This window comes from Pipistrellus hanaki, assembly GCF_964339955.1.
Source record: "Pipistrellus hanaki genome assembly, chromosome: 9".
NCBI lineage: Eukaryota > Metazoa > Chordata > Mammalia > Chiroptera > Vespertilionidae > Pipistrellus > Pipistrellus hanaki.
This window is the reverse complement of record NC_140511.1, coordinates 16,453,054-16,473,827: the sequence shown is the minus strand read 5'-3', so window position 1 is coordinate 16,473,827 and position 20,774 is coordinate 16,453,054. Positions and strand designations below refer to the sequence as shown.

Sequence of the window (20,774 nt, the reverse complement as noted above, 5' to 3'; positions counted from 1 at the left end):
TTTTTACTTATTTTTAGAGAGAGAGAGAGAGAGAGAGAGAGAGAGAGAGAGAGAGACACAAAGAAGGGGGAAAGAAAAATATCAATTTGTTGTTCAACTCATTTATGTATTTACTGGTTGATTCTTATACGTATGTGCCTTGCAGACTGGGGACTGAACCTACAATTTTGGTGCATGAGGACAGCACTTCAACCAATTGAGCTACCCAGCAAGGGCCTCAATGCTATATGATTAACACATTCTAACCTTAAACTAGGTATAGTTTTGTGCTGTGGAATATGGAAGATGATCTCCTTGATTTGCTGCTTATAAACAAGGAAAAATCATTTGAAATCCTAATTGTAGAAAGCAGACTTATGCAATATGCCTACTAGGCATAGCAGCCAGCACTCCAGGAAAAACATAGAAATGTTAAAGAATATAGATTAACAAAGATTCTATCAATGGTGGTACAGCACCTAATTAAAAAGCTTCATCAGAAAGATATGTGTGAGGCATGTAAATTAAGAGCCTTGCTACATATTCTTCAAGTACATGGCAAAATAGGCTAAAGGATAGCATGGGCACTCACACCAGGTTGGAGTGGCTGAAGGAAATTAAAGTGGTAAAGCAAGGTGACAAATCAAAGATGAATATATACCTTCTCACCTTGAACAAGAAATTGATCTCTCTCTCTTCTCTCTCTCTCTCTCTCTCTCTCTCTCTCTCTCTCTCTCTCTCTCTCTCTCTCTCTCTGCCAATATATCTTTTGAGTACAGAAATCCTTCAAATCATCTTTTGGTAAGGCAAGAAAATAAAAAAAAAATAAAGTAGGCCTTCTTAAAAAAAAAAAAGACAGAATAATTGAATGCTAGTATTTTTGGATGAGAGAGCGAGAGAGAGGGAGAGAGGAGGGCGGGAGAGAGAGAGAGAGAGAGAGAGAGAGAGAGAGAGAGAGAGAGAGAGAGAGAGAGAGAGAGAAGAAGAAGAAGAAGAAGAAGAAGAAGAAGAAGAAGAAGAAGAAGGAGAAGGAGAAGGAGAAGGAGAAGGAGAAGGAGAAGGAGAAGGAGAAGGAGAAGGAGAAGGAGAAGGAGAAGGAGAAGGAGAAGGAGAAGGAGAAGGAGAAGGAGAAGGAGAAGGAGAAGGAGAAGGAGAAGGAGAAGGAGAAGGAGAAGGAGAAGGAGAAGGAGAAGGAGAAGGAGAAGGAGAAGGAGAAGGAGAAGGAGAAGGAGAAGGAGAAGGAGAAGGAGAAGAAGAAGAAAAGATTGCTGCTTTTTTTGATAGGAGAAAAAAAGCTGAGAAGAGATGGCACCAAAGAGCAAATACACTTGCTGTGTTTTTAAAAATCCATTCGTTCTTATGAAACAAGTGAACTGTAAAAAAGAACAGATGTCATACAGAGAGGAGTGGAGCAAAGCAGACATTCAGCCTCAGCTTTAGGCCTTTGGCAGGTCATTGAGCTGATGGATGGACAGAAGCAGTAGTTTAAGTCAGCTTTACCTTTGCGGATGATTTAATTCTTTCCCACATGTCTTATTGTGCTAACGTTAAAAAAATCATATATATGGGCACACACACTGCTAGATGGCATCCAGGAAATTCTTATTAATTAAACACTTCATTTTACTAATGTGGTGAGTACTGTTTACCATGGTTTGCAGATAACAAAACAGTTTGGCAGAATCATAGGGCAGTGGCAAAGGTCTGGGCTCCGAGAAGGAAGAACTAGATGAATTCTTGTTCTGCTCTGCACAATCTTATGGGAATGTGGAGTGCATTTTCACTTATGAAACACAAAACAGGGCAAAACAAACAAACACCAAAAAGAAACCTGTGGTCTTTGTCAGAATAAAATTTCAGATCGTATCTGAGAGCTCTTGAAAAATGTGCTAGACCCGGGCTGGCAATGGTGAGGACTACAAAGACACAGAGTAGATGTTTTCTGCCCAAAGGTGTCTATAGATGTGACACAAGTAGACAAGTAACTATTGTAAGTCCTTGGTGAGAAGGATACACACAAAGATTATGGCCATTACAAAGGAGAAAGAATTATATGTACTGGAGGACTAAGAAAAGTCTTTACAGAGAACGTGAATTTGAGTTCAAGGCTGGGACGGTGGAAATGAAGGTGGAGGCAGCTGAGGTGCAGCAAGAGCAGGGGACTGAGAAGGCGTGGGAACAGTTAGGACTGTTCCTTTTTCCTGGCCCCAAAGGAGCAGAGGGACAAACTGGGAAGATGTGATAGGCCTGCATAGTGGAAAATCATTCCAGAAGTGTTGGAAGCTGCCCATTGCCTTCACCAGCAGAAAGAGGTGGACAAGGAGTCCGGAAGGCTGGTTAACCTTGAAGGCTCTGGCCAGGGTCAGAGGGAGCTGATGCAACTTCCACCTTTTAGTTTATGTAAGTCCTGGCTGATGGGCTATCATCGAGCTATTATAGGAATTGTCTGCCTAATGGTTATAATTGTACCCCAAACCTGAATAAAAAGGATGGCAAGGCCGTCCTTCCTCTTGAGCTGGGCTCCCGCCTGACCCCCAATTCCCAAATTAATATTTTCTTGTCTAGTCTCTTTCATTTGTGTCCAGCCTCCTCCAGAGCCCAAACCCTGAACCTGAACCCTATGCAGGACGTGGGGGGTTGGGGGGGCACTCACAACTGGCAGCCCAACGTGGGGTACTAGCACAGATTTTTAAATTTTTAAAATTTTTTTAATTTTTATATATTTTATTGATTTTTTACAGAGAGAAAGGGAGAGATATAGAGAGCTAGAAATGTCGATGAGAGAGAAACATCGACCAGCTGCCTCTTGCACATCCCCTACTGGGGATGTGCCCACAGCCCAGGTACATGCCCTTGACCGGAATCGAACCTGGGACCTTTCAGTCTGCAGACCGACGCTCTACCACTGAGCCAAACCGGTTTCGGCAGATTTTTTTATTTTTAAAAAATATTTTTAAATATATGTTTTTATTTTATTAATTTCAAGAGAGGGATAGAGAGATAGAAACATTGATGAGAGAGTAACACCATTGATCAGTTGCCTCCTGCATGGCCCTCCTGCATGGCCCACAACCCAGGCATGTGAACAGAATCGAACCTGTGACCCCTTCAGTCTGCAGGCAGATGCTCTATCCACTGAGCCAAACTGACTAGGGCCAAAATATTTTTTTTGAAGACAGTGTGAGACAAGGCAAAAATCATGCTTTAAATCTTGGTCAAAACACTACCCCCCCCCCAAAAAAAAAATCAAATATAATTTAATTAATGTAATCCTCATTGTTCATGGATTCCATATTGAACATTTGCCTTCTTGGTCAAATTTGTGATCCCCAAATCCATCATCAGGGCAGTTATTTGCATATGTGTGTGGTGTGGTGCTAACCTCAGCCCCCAAGGTACAGCTTCCCAGCTGCAACCCAAGGGGGTGCTATGCCTTCCTGTTTCAGCTCTCAGGCTGTAGACAAGTGTCCCCATGTGATCTGTTTAGTGACAGGTTTCTCACGGTTTTGTGCTTTTTGCCAATAATTTCACTGCTTAAAAGGGCTCAAAAGTGTAAATCTGCTTAGTGTTCCTCAGTGCAGGAAGGCTGTGGTGTGCTTTATGGAGAAAATACATGAGGTAATCTTTGTTAGGCATGAGTCATAGTGCTATTAGCCATGACGTCAATGTTAATGAAGCAACAATCCTATATAATAAAAGCCTAATATGCTAAGTGTCCAACTGTTCATTTGACCTGTTGCTATGATGCACACTGACCACCAGGGGGCAGACGCTCTGACTGGTAAGTTAGCTTGCTGTTGGGGTCCATGGATAGGGACTCGGCAAGATGGGCTGGACACTCCCTGGAGCCATCCTGAGGTCCTTCTCTGGCCCCGATCGTGCACCACTGGGGCCCCTTGGCCTGGCCTGTGCCCTCTGGCAATCTGGGACCCCTTGAGGAATGTCAAAGAGCCAGCTTCCACCTGATCCCACAGGCCACCCTGAGGGACCCCACAGGTGCATGAATCCATGCTCTGGGCCTCTAGTGTATTGTACATATAAGCTGTCTGTAAACAAAAACACGTGTGCTATGTGTTGATCAGTGGACAAAAACGCTGTGACTGGAGGCTTGCAGGAACCTAATCTTGTTTTCCGCCTGGGAACTAAGATCCAGTGTTCACAGCAACTTTATAGAACATAACTACTGTGGATACTGAGAATCACCTGTATATATGGGGTTGGCAAAAGTAGGTTTACATTTGTTAGTATATGAAACACTTTATTAGTGTAATATTATTAATTGTTGTATTTTTCGTATGTACAACTGTGAACCTACTTTTGCCTACCTCTGTATTTATTAAATGGCCACTGAGTGCTTAGCATCACTCTAAGAGCTGTGAAAGGTGAGAAAATTATTTGTATTTACATATAAAAATACATATGACACTAGATGCCTTTTATTTGCCAAAGCTGTAGCATAGAGAAGTCTAGTTACAGGTTAGCAAATATAGGCATTGGGATGGGCTAAAGGCAGGGAAGGGCTAAGGATGCCAGTGGTCCAGGTGGGGGGACCACAGTGGACGCTTTGACCACATGTTAATACTATCTCTGAAATGAAAAATAGTTGCAAGAAGCTACAAAACACTGACAGGAAGTTTGAAGCTCATTCTAGTTACTAAAACTCAAATGGTAACAAAAACGTGAACAGATGGTTTGCAGAAGAAATGTGGGCATGATTAATGGTCTCACAACACCAGGTGTGAGGAAGGAAGAGATAAGGGTGTCTCATGAGGAAGAGAGTCTCCACAGACACTGATGGCAGAGTGAGGGGAGCTGCTGTCTGGCAAACAGTCTAGATTAGAAATGAATTCAACAGGAAGCTTGTCATTCTTCTCTTTGGGCATTAATACATGATATGATTGAGCTTCTGGCATGACTCATCTTTGAACCTACTAAAGGCAATAGAAAAAAGAATTCACAGGTTTCTGAAATAAATATATATATATATATATATATATATATATATATATATATATATTTATTTCATAGAGGAAGAGAGGGAGAGAGAGAGAGAGAGAGAGAGAGAGAGAGAGAGAGAGAGAGAGAGAGAGAGAGAGAGAAACATCAATGATAAGAGAGAATCATTCATCAGCTGCCTGAAGACTAAAGGGTCCCAGGCTCCATTCCGGTCAAGGGCATATGCCCAGATTGAGGGTTTGAATCCCAGTAGGGGATGTGCAGGAAGTAGACAATCAATAATTCTCTCCCATCATTGATGTTTCTATCTCTCTCTCTCTCCTCCCTTTCTCTTTAAAATATATGTTCTCTTTTGAAAAAAAAAAAAAAGGAAAAATTGCTATAATCAGAAATTTACCCGCTTCCTTTGCAAATACAAGTAACACTTCTGCAATGTCTATCAGAAAAAATTAAGCAACTAGGCCTTTTACTATTTATTTGAAAAAAAAATTTTTTAGAAGGTTACACATTTTACATTCTACCAATTTCCTAATTTATATAGTAATTTAAATCACTTTGAAAACATAGGTTTTTTAATTTTTTTTCCCCCTGGGTTGATAGTTACCAATGTTGTTCAAATTTGAAATATTTAGTTAACAAATGTTGTTTGGAGCATATGATTCCCCTGGCTGGTATACTCAGTGATTAGAGCATCGTCCGGTGCACTGATGGGTTGTGGGTTCAATTCCCAGTCAAGGCACATACTCAGATTGCAATTTGATCCCTGGTCAGGACATGTGTCCCCTGCTCCCTTCCTCCCTTTCTAGAATCAATGAAGAACATATCCTTAGGTGAGGATTAAAATAAAAAAGCATTCCATACCTTCAATGGAAATTTAAAAAGTAATAATAGCAGGAAACTGCTTGAGCACTACCACTTCTACTCTTAAATATAGACATTTAGAAATAATTAAGGGCTGGTGCAGCACAGTGATAGTGACAAAATGCTTCTGCCCATCACACTGTCTGAGGACAAAGTACCAGAAAAACTGCATCATGAACTTTCTATGTTAAATTTGGAAAATACTAAACATATATAAGACAAAAACAAACAAATACCTTTGGAGGAGTCTCAGATCCTGGATACTCTCTCTGGTCTAGTTTCTTCCAGCGATCCATTAGTTTGGTTACCATAGGTGTATTAAAATCCACCAACTGGAATCCTGTAACATTGGCTCCACCATGTATAAACCTCTCAAGAGAAATATCCTTGAATCCCTATAAAAATCAATGATAGTTTGTTTAATTCATCATTATGCACTTCAGTTCTTCAATGTTAAATAAATTAAATACACACATACACTCATACACACACTAGAGGCCTGCTGCATGAAATGTGTGCACTGAGGGGGTGGTGTCCCTCAGCCCAGCCTGGAACCTCTCTAATCTGGGACTCCTCAGGGGATGTCTGACTGCTTGTATAGGCCTGTCCAACCAGCAGTTGGACATCCCTCTCACAATCCAGGACTGTTGGGTCCCAACTACTCGTCTTCCTGCCTGCCTGATTATCCCTAACCACTTCCCCTGCCAGCCTGATCGATGCCTAACTGCTCCCCTGCCAGCCTGATTGCCCACAACTGCCCTCCCCTGCAGGCCATCTTGTGGTAGCCATCTTTGATCACATGGGAGTGACCATCTTGTGTGAAGGCATGAAGGTCAATTTGCATATTACCTCTTTATTATATAGGGTATACATATATAATAAAGCAACGACTGGAAATATAAATATACACTAGAGGCTCAGTGCATGAAATTTGCGCACAGTGAGTGGAGGGGTGTGTGTCCCTCAGCCCAGTCTGCACCCTCTCCAATCTGGGACCCCTCGTGGATGTCTGACTGCCTATGGTACTGATACCACTGGCATCGGGCCTAAACAGGTGGTTGAACATCCTTCTCACAATTCAGGACTGCTGGCACCCAACCACTTGCTTGCCTCTGCCTGATTGCCCCTAAATGCTTCTGCCTGCCAGCCTGATCACCCTCTAACCACTCCCCTGCCAGCCTGATTAATGTCTAACTGCTCCCCAGCTGGCCTGATTGCCCCTAACTGCCCTCCCCTGCAGACTTGGGTCCCCCTAACTGTCCTACCCCTGCTGTCCTAGTCCCTACCAATGGCTTCCCCTGCAGGCCTTGTCCTCCACAAAGGCCCTCCCCTACAGGCCTGGTTCCCGCCCCCCACCCCCCAACTGCCCTTCCCTGCTGGCCTGGTCTCCCCCAACTGCCCTTCCCTGCAGGCCTGGGTTCTCCCCAAATGTCTTCCACTGCAGGTCTGTGTCTCCCCCAACTGCTCTCCCTTGCTGGCCTTGTCTCCCCCAAATGCCCTCCTCTGCAGGCCTGGTCACACCCAATTGCCTTCCTCTGCTGACCTGTCACCCCTAACTGCCACAACTTCCCTCCCTGCAGGCCATCTTGTATCCACATGGGGCAACCATCTTTGACCACATGGGGTGGCCATCTTGTGTCTTGGAATAATGACGGCCAATTTGCATATTACTCTGTTATTGGAATATTTCTAATAAAGCAATGGCAGGTGCAAGATCCAAATATGTCAGTTTAGTTGTTAAATTCTGTCACTCAAAATCTAATACATGAGAAAAGGGCATAAGTGTTTTCAGTTCAGTTCAACTCAATTTAACACGTACTTCTTAAATGCCTTTGAATGCCTTTTATGATGCATAGCTGGTGGATATAAGAGATGAATATGGTATCATCAACAAGTCTCTTATTGAGGACATAACTGCCCTCTGGGATTGATGAGCAGAAATGTCTTATGTGACGATAATATCAAGATATCATGGTACTATGAGTCTGTCTCTATCTATCATACCTCTTTAATGGTTCAGTTTAATTACAAAGTGCTCTAAAAGCAGACAGCATTGCTAATTTGAGCCAGCGAGGGTAAAAGTTTTGATTACATCAGTCTCTATAATCTTTATAGTCCTGGGAAATGGCAGTGAAGAGAAGAGAGCAAGATAGGCCACTCATGGCCTCCTGTATGATAGGAAGAAAGACTGTGTCCAACCAGTGGAGTGAGGCTGCTGGCAGGGGAAGGTGTCACCTTTTTGGTTGAGAGGTAGTTAATTGAGTTTCAATAATGCTGAAAAATTATTTCTATCTATCTATCTATCTATCTATCTATCTATCTATCTATCTACCTATCATCTATCTGTCTATCATTTATCTATCTATCATCTATCTATCTATCTATCTATCTATCTATCTATCTATCTATCTATCATATCTATCTATCTATCTATCTATCTATCTATCTATCATCTCTATCTATCTATCATCTATCTATCTCTATCTATAATCTACTTATCGATCTATCTATCTATCTATCTATCTATCTATCTATCTATCATCATCATCTACCTTGTTTTATACCTGGTTCCCCTTTGTCCCCATTAAATATTTAAAATGCCTTACAAAAATACATGTTCAATGCAAAGTGTAAAACAAATAAAATTATAAGAAGAGGGCACAGAGAATATTAGGGAAGTGAATTAATAAACCCAAAGATATTAACTCAGAGAAAAGTAAACAACACACACACACACACACACACACACACACACAGGCTTTTACATCTGTATTTGAATTATTTTTTGTTTTCTCTTAGGTTTAGTAAAGTTCCTTTTAAAAATATGAATTTGACTCAATTGTTGTGGGAACTAAGAGAAAGTGTTTTGTCTTTTTTTTTTTTTTTTTTTTTTTGTGTGTGTGTGTGTGTGTGTGTGTGTGTGTGTGTGTGGAAGTAAAATGTGCAGCAGTAACCTTGCAGTTACATGAGGAGTCAGAGCAGGAAGCGGGGAGGAGAGGAAGAACTGGGGTTGTCTCGCCAACTGACTGCATCTCAGCCACGTTTTTGGAAACGTCTGTGTCTTTTAAAAAATAACAAAGGAGGTTGCTTTGCCAATACATGCACATTGCTGTTGGCCACCTAAAAGGAAACAAATTGGTCTCTTTGCAACTTAGCAAAGTTGCTATGGAAAGCCCCAGGAGTGTGAACTAATAGCTAATATTAATGCTGGGCTTGTTATGTGTCAGGCACTTTTCTAGACACACCACATAGATTATCTAGTTTAGCTCTCACAACAAGGTTATGAGGTAGATCCTATTATGAGCCATCTATACTAATAAAAGGGTAATATGCTAATTATACTGGACATCGACTTTTTTTTCTGGACAAAGCCACAGAGGCTGAGGCAGAGGAGGTTAGGAGCGATCAGGCTGGCAGGGGAGCAAGCAGTTAGGGTTGAGATCAGGCCAGCATAGGCGAGCAAGAAGTTGGGGCAACCAGGACAGCAAGAGAGGGCAGTTGGGGGCGATCAGGCTGTCAGGGGAGGACAGTTGGGAGTGATCAAGTCGGCAGGGGAATGGTTAGGGGTGATCAGGCAGTTGAGCAGTTAGGAGCTAGCAGTCTTGAATTGTCAGAGGGATGTCTTAACATCTCCCGGTTGGAGAGGGTACAGGTGGGCTGAGGGACACCCCCATGCACGATTTTGTGTCCCACGCTTCTAGTATTTTATAAATAAGGAAAACTGAGGCTCAGTGGGTTACAGCAAAACTATTCAAGTTCACCCAGCAACTATGTATTGGAGCCAAGCTATCTCTTGAGTTTGCCTTTTTAATTCCATGCCCTGTGTATATTTGTATATTCTTATACAAATATGTAATGTCTCTAGGAAAAGGGTGGGTGGGTAATAATACTGTAGAAAACAGCCTAAACTCTAAATCCCTGTGTGGTAACTTCTCCACATGTACAACGAGAATGAGAATGCTAAGGTAGCTAGCACATCTGGTTTGGATTTAGTAAATAATGGCTATCCTTAATTTATTCATTCAACAAATATTTATTTCATGCCTATTATGTGCCAGCTAATTTGACAGCTCATCAGTAACATTCTCCTTTCACAGGGAAAGAAGCTAGGCACCAGAAAGCAAATCTATGGTTTTGAAATGCGGGCAAACGCTGCCCATCAATCTCCAGGTAGTAAAATGTCAGTTAAGCATTTGTTTGTTTCTACGAGAATATTGACCAGACCCACAGCCAAGCAAATAATTTCAGTTTTCTAAAAGCCACAGTGATTCAACTATTGCATTCGTTGCTAATTGATGACATTTTTTATTTTTCTTCCCGCAGTGGCTACAATAGACGCTTTCTTTCATAGCATCATCCCACAGCTGCGAGACACGCAGGCAAAGCTGCAGTCTGCAGAAAAGTCATTTGATGTCAAGTCTGATAAATAATAACCCAGATTTCTCTGGTCCCGTCCTGCTGCTATGCTGCAGGTAAAGAAAAAAAAATATTGCCACGTCTGATTATAAACTCCTCCCAGTGGTGATCCAAATGAATGGTGGCTGGCTAAGTTCATGTTAGCTATGTTTGTCTGAGTACAGGCAATGTTTTCCATTTTGTATATTTTAAAAATAATTTGATATAGGAAAAATGATAGGCTCTAGACTGGGAAGCAGTTTTGTTGGAAACAGGTATTTTGGTGGTCACTGAGATTTCAGTTTTTACCCAGAGAATATTGTGGAATTGAAAGTTTTGGGTAACATTATAATAAGATTGTAATTCTGCATTGGGGGGGGGGGGGGCTGGATTTAGGTAACTAATAAACCATGACACCCTCCCCACCCCTGCCAATGGCAGTGGGGGGACCTGGGTTCATGGATCTTTAGTGGGATCATTGAGTAAAAACTTTAGTCTGCAAATTTTGGGAACTGAGTTCCAGTCCTCATTCTGACACTAACCTTTCATTTAAATATTTGCTAAACCACTGGCAAGGGGCATCTGGCCTTACAAGGTTATCTATCCTTTGTTGAAAATTGAGTATTGGAGTTTCCTACTATTATTGTATTGCTGTCTTTTTCTGTTTTCAGATCTGTTAATATTTGCTTTATATATTTAGATGCTCTTATATCAGGTATATATATACAAATGTTATATTCTATTGATGAATTGGCCCCTTTATTATTATATGACCTTCTTTGTATCTTGTTAGTTCTGCATTAAAGCCAATTTGGTCTAATATAAGTATAGATTCTCCTTCTTTCTTTGTTTCTATTTGCATGGACTATCTTTTATCCTTTCCTTCACTTTCAGTCTATGTGTGCCCTTAAATCTGAAGCAATCTTTTGTAAGCAGCATATAGTTGGGTCTTTATTTGATCTATTCAGGAACTCTATGTCTTTTAATTGGAGGATGTAATCCATTTACATATAATGTTATTGGTAGGATGGACTTGTTATTTGCATTTTAATTTTTTTCCAGCTGATTCATAGGTCCTTTGTTCTTTCTCCCTCTCTTGTTTTCCTCTTTGGTGATTTGATGACTTGACATAGTGATGTTTTGATCCCTTTTACTTCATCTTTTGTGTTTCTACTCTAGGTTTTTGCTTTGTGGTTACTGTGAGGCTTACATAAAGCATCTTATAGTTATAACAGTTTAACTTAAGCTTATAACAACTAAACTTGGAACACATACAAATCTCTGCAATTTAAAACATTCCATCCTACATTTTATGTTTTTGGTATTATAATTTACATATTTTTATATTGTGTATCCAATTACAAGTGATTGTAGTTATAATTCCTTTTAATGCTTTAGTCTTTTAACCTTTATGTGAGAATTAAAAGTGATTTACCCACCACTATTACTACAGGGTGTCCTGTATATTGGAGTATTCTGAATTTGTCTGTATATTTACCTTTACCAGTGGATTTATACTTTCATGTTAGTAATTTGTGTCCTTTAATTTCACCTTGTAATGTTAACATTTCTTGTAAGGCCACACTCATTGTGATCAACTCTTTCAGCTTTTGTTAGTCTGGAAAACTATCTCTCCAATTCTGAATTACATCTTTGTCAGGTAAGGCATTCTTGGTTGGCTGTTTTTTACTTCTTTCAGCCCTTTGAATATATCATCTCATTTTCTTCTTGCTTATAAGATTTTGCTGAAAAATACACTTGTAGTCTTGTAAGTGGTTCCCTTGTACATAACAAGTTGCATTGCTCTAGCTTATTTTAAGATTCTCTTTTTGTTTTTTATTTTATTTAATTATAATGTGTCTCAGTGTGTGTCTCTTTAAATTCAACTTTTTGGTATTTTGGGGCTTCTTGGTTCTGAATGTGTGTTTCTTTCCCTGGGTTAGAAAAATTTTCAACTATTACTTCTTTGAAAAGGCTTTCTGCCCCTTTATCTCTGTCTTTTCTTTCTGGAACTTCTGTAATGTGTATATTCATCGATTTGATCATGTATCATAAGTCCCTTAAATATATTCAGTGTTTTTCATTCTGTTTTCTTGTTGTTTATCTGATTGAATTCCACTGTTCTGACTTCAAGTTAGCTGTTCTTTTCTCCCCCTTAATCTAGTCTGCTGTTAACTGCAATTTGGAGTTCAGTTATCATATTCTTCAACTTTGTGATTTCTGTATGGTACCTTTTTATATTTTCTATATCTTTGCTGAAATTCTCATTTTGTTTTTGTGTTGCTTTCCTAACCTCAGAAGCATCTTTACAACTGTTTTTATGAACTCCCTTTTGGACAAACCAGGGCAGCCTAAGCTCTCAAGCCTGTGTGATTGCTCACGCTGCCTTCTTTGAACACCTAGATGCAGGTGATTATAAACCTGACCCTTAGGCAGCAGCTTGAAAATATGCAGTCAAACCCATTTAAGGAAAGATTGCAAACTGAGCATTTTGCTTGTTTCCTCAACACTGAGCCCTGGGGGGATAGCTGTGGCAAGTACTCTCATGCACTACCAGTTAAGAACTGCTTCACTGTTTGCTGCAGTCCTGTGGGGTTTGTGAATGCAAGCTCAGTTGGCTATCAGATTCAGTTGTCCCTTGGGCAGCATAAGCAGAAGATGGGGTGCCAGGCATGTGTACAGTCTCCTTCTAGAGACAGGTTGGCAGCCTGGTTTACAGTAAGAGGAAGCTGGAGGACAGAAAGTGGCATACATGCTTACCTGCTCCCCCAGGCACCATGGAGGATCACAGCCATGCCCTACATGTGTGAAGCTAGACGCTTAAAGATGGACTCTCAGGCAGCAGGTTGCAAAGTATGGAGTCAATCCTCTTCCAGGAAAATACTGGGAGGTGGGCATTTTGCTTTCTCCCTTTGTTTTGAGGCCTGTTGGGATAGCCACATGGAGTGCTCATGCACCCATTTAGAATGGCTTCTATTTTCTATAGACCTGTGGATCTTGGGGATATATGTGCCCTTGACTTCAGAGGTAGACATTTTTCGGGGGGGGGGGGGGGGGCGCGGGATCTGTCTCTTGAGTGGCAGGGGTGTTAAATTTTCAGTCCAAATCTTTGCTCCTCATGGAGAAGCTGGGAATTAGGGATTCTTTAAAAAAATTTATGACACTGTACCAGGGATAGTGTTTATGGAGAGAATGTGTCTCAGCCTTTCCTACCCATTTTGATGTGGGTATTTTCTTAGTTGCCTGAAGTATAAGAGTCACTCAGCTTCTTTCTGCATTTCTTTCATAGGAATTGCTCTGTGTGTGAATCTGTGGGGTGAAGGACATACAGGAGCGTTTTCTGTCTCCATCTTGATCCCTCCAAATAAATCAATCTTGATGAGTTGGTTAAGTAACAACCCCTTTAACTGAATATTGTAATTGTAATTTAGAAATATAATTATTTTCTTAACTTTACTTTTAAAATGTTGCTACTGTATAGAAATATAGAGATTTTTGTATATTGACCTTATATTTTGCAACCCTGCTAGACCCATTATTAGTTTTCAGTTTTTTTTTTTTTTTAAATTAGATTTCTTAGGATTTTCTGTATATAAAACTGTCTTTCTCAATCTGGATGCCTTTTATTTATTTTTCTTGCCTAACATCACTTGCTTGAACCTTTAGTTCAATGTTCAGTAAAATGAGGAGAGGGACATTGTTGTCTTGTTAGTAATCTTTGGGGAAAATCACTCAGCCTTTCAAATATTAAATATAATAATAATACAATCTTTGTTTTGGTACTTAATTGATTTGACATGTGGGAATCTTATGGGCATAGTTCTCAAGAAATAAATTGTTGATTGGCCCAATGAAACAAAAATCATTCTGCTTTTGAAAGTCAGTTTCTTAAGGATAAATGAATAAGTCAATAGAATCCATATTAATAAACTATATTATAATGTAGATATGTACAAATTACTGGCCTTGTCATGTGTTACAATGATACCAACTACGTATGGTAGAAGCTTGGCTATTTTTAGTCAGAGTGATAATTATATTACCCAATACAAGCAAAATATTTTTCTACTCCATATGCTGTTAATTAATCATTTTATAGAAAACTTACATATGCTACCATCTAGTAGGGCTGTTTAAGACAGTCTGTGATACCCATTAGGATGTTATAGTTATTAATTCTTTCCATTTTGTATTGGTTTGACAATGTCAGGAATTTATTTCTGGCATAACAGTGTATAACATGTCAATTTTTTTTCCTGGATTCCATTGTTTGGAAAGAATATATGTCAATACCTGCTATTTGCCAGAATCTCCTTATATAATGTCATTGTGAATTCAGACATTTCATAAGAATGAGACTTTCTTTTTGGTCTTATAGTGATTAATACCAGAATATACTAGTTTTAAGATTTACATATATTTGAATTTTTATAAATATAATATTCAGACTCTGGGCCTTCTTAAAAATAATGCAAAGCATTAGTCAAAGTTTCTCAATATCTTCATGATAATCCCTTAAGTAGCATAATTATACTTTATTCAAGAAACACAATACAGAAACTGTTTACAGTCTATTGCTGCATTTTAATATCTCAATTCCATAATGAAACTGAGGTCCCTAACCACAGAAAATTCCTGTCTCAATATGCGATGATGAAGATAGTGGACACAATGCAATCTCTTTGCAGTCACTGTTTCTTTTCCTTCTTCAAGGAAAATATCCTCACCAAAGAAATTGGTGGGAAAGGTGAAAAAGAAGAAAACATTCTGAACTTTTTTAAGATATACCACTTTTGAGATCAAGCTCTTGGGGCAGATGGTATTCTAATAAAGCAAGGAGAATATCCCCGCATGGCTAGTTCATTTCCCACGTGGCAGAGTTAAGAAATACCAAGTGAGACTTGCCAAGAATTTAAAAAGACTTGCCTTAGGTCATTAGGATTTTTGACTCATGCATCTATCTGATTCAATAACCAACTACATTTAATATGAGAAAAACTGACATAATTTTAAACAATTTGAATTACAATACAAAACTTTCTTAAATAGCCATTTTAATCTTGTTTTTCTTAAAATTAAAGAACACGGTTTGCCAGTTTCCAGTAATATCTTAGATATAGCTCGTAGCATTGTTTACTGACACATTTCTTGGGACAATGGAAAGGAAGGAGAAAATAAACAAATTGTCCTGTGACCTGTGGCTAGATGCATCTGGTTGTACTGGCAGCTCTGTCCTGGGCCTCAGGTTGAGTATGCACCAACTGAGGGCTCCCTCTTGGGCCAGGGGTGGAGGACATGCTGGATTGAAGCTTTATACTGGGACTGGGGACAGGGTGCAGCAGGGGTACCCCTGGTTTGCACTCACAGCTGGAGACCTGAAGTGTGGGATCCTGGGATGCTGGGTCTGGGCTCCAGTGAGGAGGTACAGCTTGGGAGATCTCTCTGGCATGCACTCACTGCAGATGTCTGGGAGCCTATGGTGTGGGTATCATGCTACTCATTGCAAAGGCATGGTGGTGGTCCCACATGGGTTATGGCTAGCAAGCAGCTGCTCTGCATAGGTACATGGAGGTATCAGAGATTAGTCTGGGGATTGATGTTGCTGTGATCCTGGCCTCTGCTGCTCCCTCTTTCAGGATGGTGTGGGTTCTGCACTGAATCTGGGCAGGCCCGGGAGTGCCTGCAGTGGTAGCAGGGTCTCCCCATCTAGGAGAGCAAGGTCTGCCAGTTCTGGGGACTCCTGTGTTACCTGTCCCTCACTCACCCACATACACACCACACATGTCCACATACTTTCTCTCTCCCTGCTGTTAATTAATATTTCTCCTCATTAATTTCCATGTTGATCTCTGGTAATCTTTATTCATAGAGTGGCATTTATCATCTCTACAGAGAAAAGGCCATTATTTAATGTGGATTGATATCATAGTAAAGCAAACACTGTAATTAGCTTTAAAGGTCATATTGGTAGATATCAAGCTATTCTGCATCAACTACATTGAATTCTACATTAGAAATATAATGTTCTTTGAAATAAAAATAGAATCCTACGTAACAAAAACTTAGTAAGTAATATAGTAACAATTCTTCAACTGATTAGTAAGTAATATCTTGCAATCATTTATTGGAATATTATTTTGAGGTGTAGTTGAAATAATCTTGAGAAATTTTTATGAAAAATAGAAAATAAAATGTTCTTACCAAGTTTGCGATGATATAATGGTAGCCTTTAACATGCTTTCCAACACTCACAATCTGTGAAGATATAAGGAAACGAGAAGCCAATTTAATTTTACTGAATGATTATATTTTTAACAGTGGAATTTTAACCTTTTAGCATAATTCATTAAAAAAGCTGATGAGAAAATCACAGCATTTTTCTTATGAAAGTGAATTATCCAAATGAATAGTTTACATATCTATATTTATAAAAGGCTAAGTGACCGGCCATCAGTCCATCCATCTGGCTAGCCTACTGGCCAGTACATGTGATGTGTATTGGCAATTTAAAAATAAACATTGACTAGCGCATGAGTGATACATATAAAGCTCTTGCTTGTTTTGACCTGTCATGGTTGATCATGAATTTGGTTGTTTTTGTTGACATTCTGAAGCTGAAAGAAAGTGGAGATTTTCACACCTATTTGAATGATAATTTCATCGATTCAACGAATGATGCCAAAAAGGAAAATTTTCCCATAGAATTTCTTAATACAGTAGTATTACTCCTTTGGGAATGCCTTGTCATAAATTAAAATGGAAAGTATATGTAATCATCGTGCTACTGAGAAATCTTAATAGCAAATGGGGTCTTTGTAATGGTACTAGATTTATTATAACAAGATTGCTACCTCACATAATTGAAGCTGAAGTATTTACAGGATCTGTGGAAGGAGAGGTTATTCTGATTCCAAGAATTGATTTTCCTCATCTGACACTGGCCTCCCATGTAAATTAATTTAAAGACAGTTTCCCACGATGCCAGTATTTGTGATGACTATTACTAAATCACAAGGACAAATTCTAGACAGAGTAGGAATATTCCTATCTAAACCCATTTTCAGACATGATCACATATGTTTCTTTCTCTTGAGTTTGAAGAGCATGTGACGTTAAAGTTAAAGTTGTAAATACTGCATCACAAGGGAAATTAGTGAAACACTCTGAAAGTGTTTTTACTCTGAATGTGGTATACAGGGAGATACTAGATAAATTTATTCAATTTATCAGTCATTGTTTTTATCAATGTTGTTTTTATATCATATTTTTGTTGTTTTATATCATGTTTTTGTTGTTTTTATATCATGTCTTTGTTGTTGTTATACCATATTGTTATCATTTATTTATCAATTTATATATTATTTTCATATACATTTTAGTAATTTTCTTTCATCTCTGACACTTTTATTATAGAGCAAGGGCATAGAGTGATATTAAAATGTTTCTCCTAATTAATTTGCTTTCAATGTGTACAAATTCATGCACCAGGCCACTAGCATTTCTATAAAATATATACTAACATAAGAAGCTTAAAATGATTTTGTTCCAAAAATTTTAGATGTACTTAATTTACTGATAATTTATAGAAATGCACCATAAATTGTTAGATGTCTTCAACTGGTAAGAATTATTTTCAGAGTAGGTTGGATTACTGTTGTGAGGAGAAAACAATATATTTCTAAGAACAATTTCTGTTTTCAGATACCGCTAATATCACATAATCACATAACAGTTAATTCTCACTTGCATATGAGTATAGCAGTATCTATCTATCTATCTATCTATCATCTATTTATAAAAGCCTAAGTGACTGTTACAACCAGTTGACTAGTCACTGTGATGCACACTGACCACCAAGGGACAGACGCTCAATGCAAGAGCTGCCCCCAAGTGGTCAATGTGCTCCACAACGAACCTCTTATGGCTGGCCAGCCTCCTGTGGTCCCATCCCATGGCCGGCCACCCCAATGGGCCCCGATCTCTGGCCAGGCCCAGTGACCCCACTTGTGTGTGAATTCGTGCACCAGGCCTCTAGTTTTATTATAATAAAGAAAATAAGGAGAACACAGTATCAAGGTACTTTCTCTCCCCTAGATTCATTTTTTAATAAGAATGTTTTTTAGGAAGTTTTAGGAAATTAGTGACATGGATATTTTTAAGAAAAATAAATAATAAGACTTTTTAAGAAGTACAACTGAATTTCTGCACTAAAAATTAAAACTCTTATTTTAAAACTGAAAAATTCCTTCCAGAGAAAATGTAATGACAGTTAATAGTGAGCAATTTTGGAATCTCATTGGTCACCTCAAATGTAACAACACAATATAAGATTTTCATGAACTTTCATCATAAAGTTGTTTTTAGCATTTTATTATCCTCTAAAAATATTTCTTTGTGACTTAGTGACTTGTGTATAAAACACAGGAAAACCCTATTTAAATTCTATGAATTGTGCTGGGAAACAGTTTTGTGCACATGGCTATTAGTGAAGTGGGATCACTGCTTATTTCATCTTTTCTTTTGGCTACATCTAAGATCTCTTCTTTGTCTTTAAGTTACTGTATTTTCACTACAATGATTTTAAATATTTACTTTTTAACTTTTGCTTATATTGTTCAGAATTTGTAGTGCTTCCTGACTATGAAAATTCCCCTTCAACAATTCTGGAAATTTCTCAAACCAATAGCCCTTAAAATTACTCCAAATATTTTTTTTTTGTGGGTGTTTGCTTCTAATAGATATTGCAATGTTGGTAAAACAGCCCTAGGGCCACTTCTTAAAACAATGTTTTTTATTGATTTGAGAGAGAGAGAGAGAATGGAAGGGGGATGGAGACAGAAAGAAACATTGATGTGAGAGAGAAGCATCAATTGGCTGTCTACTGCATGCTCCCTGACCAAGGATGAAACCTGCAATCTGGGCATGTGCTCTGACTGGGAATGGAACTGGTGGCCTTTCAGTGCATGGGATAACATTCAACCAACTGAACCATATTAGTCAGGGAAATAGGGCCACTTTTATAATAATTTATCCATTTCTATTTGTGTGTATAAATTATAAATACAAGCTGTCCAAAGAAGACTGTGATGTCAAATTCTTATAAAATATATATTTCTCACCAAACTAACCCGAGGCCAAGACAGAAAACACTTAGTTGTCTCCTTGTACAGATAATAGATTTTCTTCTGTTCTTTTATTTGAGTGTTACCCTTCAATAGTCTGGCTTACTATGAGATATTAGGTATAATTTATTGCCTTGACTGAAAAAGTTCCTGTTCTTGGGTGAGCATTAAATTCCCCGTCAGGTTACCCAATCTGGCAACGTCCTTTAGTGCAATCATCTTTTATTCTTGGCCCCTGAAGGTTTTCTTTACTTTCCTGGAAGCTCAGCTATGCATTTGAAATGCTTTACATAACATTTCTACATGTTTTGTATGCCAGATTTATCTTCTCCACAATTTACCTAAAACAAATTTCCCTTGATAATCTTATCATAAAGATGAAGACAAGCAATAAGTAGATGAGATTATAAAGAAAATTCAGCAAAGAAACAGCTTAATTAGTCATTATAATGGGTAACCCTAACCTGAGTGACTCATCATGAGCAGAATAGCCTGAAGCTTTCTTATTTTGGGGGCATCTGAGATACATACAGCTTATGCAAAAGACAATTATCAAGAAACATGATGGTTAGTACTCACCTGGGAAACTGTATACCATTCCGTTTACTAGAAATTAAAGGGAATGGTATGTCAGATAGTAGAAATTACTACTATCTGACATGAGCAGGGATTATTGCCACTGGGCAACCCATAAATTATCTCTTACTGAGTCATCATAACTTTTTGTGGCTATTATAGCATTTTTGTACTCTCTAAGCTTCCATGCAAATCCCATCTTTTCTTTCTCAACATCCTCAGCTTATGATTTCTGTGTGGCCTCAGTCAATATATTATCTCTGCTTTCTTTTAAATTCACTTTAAAGTGTAATACTTATAAATGTGAAACCAGTGGAAATTCTGCACTGGGTATCTTTGTACAGAAATCATTATCAGTTCTAGATTGCCTGGCAAAGAACTATAATAAATTAAAAGTTATGTAATACATTTTCAAGGGATGAGGACTTAGAGAAACCAAAAAGAACCGAAAGTGACAAGAATCCTGGAAGCAAAGGCCTTATAGAGCTTGATATGCATCAACATTCTGGGAAATGAGTGCCCCAGGGAGCAGTGATCTGCAGATTTATTTACCTGGCTGGCGATGCTAGAAAGAATACCATTTCTGCTGATCTAGATCCAGGCTGGGAAGAAAACAACTGTGCTGCACACAGTGTTGCAAAGACCTCATTGCTTGAACACTCACCACCGTTACCTGGGGTGGTCATGGTTTAATGCAAGATCTTGGTCCTTCTGCCAACTATCCGCCACTTGATGAAAGTTACTTTGTTTAAAAAAATCCAATTTATACTCCATAGTAATGAATCCTATACATAGAATATCAATTATTTAAGTAAAAAAAAAAATGACTGGGTAAAATTGACAATGTCATTAGTGGTGTTTTACATCTTTTATCATCTCAACCAA

At 38.7% G+C, this 20,774-nt stretch overlaps 1 protein-coding gene across 6 annotated transcripts in view; it reads right to left on the bottom strand.

Annotated features, from left to right (window-relative positions):
• The window catches only part of GRIA4 (glutamate ionotropic receptor AMPA type subunit 4), a 391,466-nt gene that overhangs the window by 75,922 nt on the left and 294,770 nt on the right, over positions 1–20,774 (bottom strand). For all 6 annotated transcript variants that reach the window (XM_084895140.1, XM_084895142.1, XM_084895139.1 and 3 more), the window contains exons 6-7: positions 16,393–16,446; positions 6,033–6,191 (exon numbers count right to left, since the gene is read on the bottom strand). In XM_084895140.1, the coding sequence (XP_084751266.1) occupies positions 6,033–6,191; positions 16,393–16,446 (213 nt within the window). The remainder of the gene's footprint in view (positions 1–6,032; positions 6,192–16,392; positions 16,447–20,774) is intronic.